Genomic DNA, 3,094 nt, shown 5'->3' with positions numbered 1-3,094 from the left:
TCATTATTATCGATTACAAGATAATGCTATTAGGGCCCGCGCAGCACGCAGTAGCGCGGTGGCGAGGCTGTGAGACCGCGGCGGGGCGCTGCGAGCGGCAGCACTCTTCGTGCCTCATCTTCATCGACGCTTTTCAGAGCAATTTGGCGCCCGCCCTTCTTCTCTGGTTCTTGCCATCTGCTGATGGGGAAATAGGGTCATCGTCCCCCGCAGGCGTGGCGTGGGCTTGTCGCGCTCAGCCTCTGGGCCTTCTTGGTGCCGCCACACCCGCCAGCGGCGTCGTGCCCGACCCGCAAGCTGTAACGAAGCACAGTCCAGGACAATATATAGACTGTCAGACTGACAGCGAGCCTTCAGTCGCGTTTGCAAAACTCCGTACCCCGAATTGAAGCCGTCCGCCAGCTCGGGGAATAGGGTCAAGTCCAAAATTGAACTAAAATTGTTCGGCCCTACAGCAACTATCCTTCAATGGTGACAATAACTGCTTAACTGCGCCCTTCCGCATGCACCTTTGCAGGAGTGTTAAAATATACTTTCAGTATAATCCTTCTGCCAAATTATAAATTCCAAATTTTGAATGGAATTCGGAATTGAAAGGTAACTTGCTACTCTAACATTCATACGGAATTCAATCAAAGTGCTGCGGCACACCGAAACGAAATTCCAAAATTTGATCTTATAAAATTGTTGTTTAAACTTTCTCGAATGTCCCAAGCAAATTTCAAGACAGAAAATTAATTAAGCCGAATTTCAAGCAGCCTGTATACATCACACTCCTTCCTTGACCAGCACTCCAGCCCCATATTATATATTACAGATTTGTTCGTGATCGTTTTTTGCCGTGTAGGCTCGCCCGTCCGGGACTCACAAGAATGTTCTCCTTCCCCGTCGGTCCCCGTTGGGCCGCGGAGGCCGCGCCGCGAGACACCCACGCGTGGCGTGGCGGCGGCGGCGCTGTGCGGCGAGGACAGCCAATTTGGGCAGGAGTGACTTTCGTGTGTGAGTTCCGAGAGCGAGGCAGGCGGAGACGAGGGGAGTGGGGAGTAGTGGAGTCCCGCCTATATCGGCTTGAAACCAGGAAGTTGTTGAACCCACCGCCGCCGTTGCCTCCACGCCAACGATCATGGTCTTGTCCTGGACAGCGTCAGACTTGTGCATATCGTCGTGGTGGTGTGGTCGCGCACCGGAGGAGTCAGGTGTCCGCCATAGTGTCTCTCGGACATGAAGAGGAGCTGCTCTGCTGGCCTCCACCGCCCCCACCGCCCCCTCGTCTGCCGCTCGGCGGAGTCATTCGCGTGGAAAGGAGCGCGGTGTCGGGCCGCGCCAGCCGCGCGCCGGCTCGCTCGGGCCGCAGCCGACCTGCCTGCCAGCTCGGTCTGCGCCGCTTAGAGCTCCGCGTAGCGGGTGAGAGGAGGAACGGCCCTTCCCCGCGACGCCGCCGCTCCGCCCGGGCGTGCAGGTCGCCGCCGTATAGTACCGTCGTCGTCGTGGAGGGACGGCGCGGAGCAGAGCGCTCTCTGTGGGCCGCCGCCGGCGACGGCCGCCCCGCCCCGCCCGAGCTGGCAGCCGGCCCCGCGGTGGAGGTGGAGGGGAGCGGTGGAGTCAGTCTGACAGTAAGCAGCTGGCTGGGACCCCGCTCGCCTCGTCGTTGCGCCGAGTACCTTGCCTCTCTCTCGCGGTGTGTCCGGGACCGTCGTCGCGTACCCCTTTGCAAGTAGAAGTGCACGCCGGCGAGCACCGCGTCCGCGAGTGCAGTGTCCGAGTGGAGTGCGTGAGTGTCTGTGTGCGCCGGGGCCGTCGCGCGGTCCCCTGCCAGGAGTATAGTGCACGCTGGTGCCCGGAATAAGTGCAGTGTGTTCAAGTGGAGTGCAGTGTCCGAGGAGGCCATGCGCTGATCAGTGATGCTGCCGCGAGGCGGCCGTGGACCAGCAGGGCGGCGGCCCGCTGCTCCCCCTCGTCGACCTCGTCATCCTCCTGGTCCCTATCGCGACGCCCGCCCCCCCGGCTCGGCGGGGCAGGGCGGCCGGCGGACGCGGCGGGGGTCCCCCTGAATCATGTGCGAGGAATAATGAGCCTGGATGTGGAGAGTCTGGTGAGTGTCACGAATCTGTCGAGCAGAGTTGGAGCCGATAGGGGAACAGTTACTTCACTGAAAAATTTCAAGCTTTCACCAGTTTTTCTATGCTTTTTGATTTTCTTTGATTTTTCTTGTCTTTTTATTTTCCCTGAGTTGTTCTGGGTTTTTCTAATGTTACAATCGATTTTTTCTTTTTTTTTTTTGTTTCAGTTTTTTTGTTAATTTTTTTTTTTTAGTGTTTCCACTGAATTTTTTGAGTGAAGTACCTCTAGGCTCTGGCTGCGCATGCATGCTGCCATGTAACACAGTAACCGGCATCTGAAACCTTAACCTGGATGATGAATCCAATACACATAGGCCTAAGAACAATCTTAATGCGTCGTGCTACAATAATGTATAATTTATTCCTGTTGTTTTCGATCAGAGACCTGCAGTATTGCGGGTTTGCCTACGCCATGCGCCCGTATGGTGCCTGCAGCTCAGGCAAACCCGCAACACTGCGTCGTGTCTTCTCTGAAACGCCCGGTACATTAGCGGCTAAGCTGGACTTTGACTTTGTTGGAGGATAACTGATATGAGGCAAAAGTGTAAATGAATGAAACTCACGTGCTCTGCGTTTTCTATGTAAAAGTTTTGTTACATTCCCCATGACTACTGTGCCCCATAATAATGATAACAATTATACCGTTTTGATAATAAACAACTTGTGATGAAATATATTTTGTTGTCGGCGTGTCGAAACCTTTTACTGCGACGACGTGTATCGTCCCCGCAGCCCGGCCCAGAGGCCCGGCCCAGCTCAGTGAATGTTGCTCGCCGCCGCCCGTCCTTGTGCACGGTGGGGCTTGTGCAACGACCCGAGCGCGACGTGCCGGGCTGCGCCTTGCGTCGGTCTGCCGGAGCCGAGCCCGGAGCCGAGCCGGGGAGCCGAGCCGGAGCCGAACCCGAGCCGAGCCGGGGCTTGTCCAACGCGGGACGGTGGGACCTGTTGCTCTTAGGCCCCTTTCACCCCTTCCC

General features: G+C 56.8%; 2 protein-coding genes across 2 annotated transcripts in view; both read left to right on the top strand.

Annotated features, from left to right (window-relative positions):
- The window catches only part of LOC127752324 (histone-lysine N-methyltransferase SETD1B-like), a 12,330-nt gene extending 11,855 nt beyond the window's left edge, over positions 1-475 (top strand). The window contains exon 4 of the mRNA XM_052277283.1: positions 456-475. Within this exon, the coding sequence (XP_052133243.1) occupies positions 456-475 (20 nt within the window). The remainder of the gene's footprint in view (positions 1-455) is intronic.
- A 164-nt stretch (positions 476-639) lies between these two features.
- The window catches only part of LOC127752248 (SH3 and multiple ankyrin repeat domains protein 1-like), a 22,063-nt gene continuing 19,608 nt past the window's right edge, over positions 640-3,094 (top strand). Inside the window, exon 1 of the transcript XR_008012314.1 lies at positions 640-2,092. The gene's annotated coding sequence lies outside the window, so the exon portion shown is untranslated. The remainder of the gene's footprint in view (positions 2,093-3,094) is intronic.

This window comes from Frankliniella occidentalis, unplaced genomic scaffold, assembly GCF_000697945.3.
Source record: "Frankliniella occidentalis isolate FOCC.00 unplaced genomic scaffold, Focc_3.1 Scaffold9, whole genome shotgun sequence".
Taxonomy (NCBI): Eukaryota; Metazoa; Arthropoda; class Insecta; order Thysanoptera; family Thripidae; genus Frankliniella; species Frankliniella occidentalis.
This window is presented reverse-complemented; position numbering and strand designations above follow the sequence as displayed.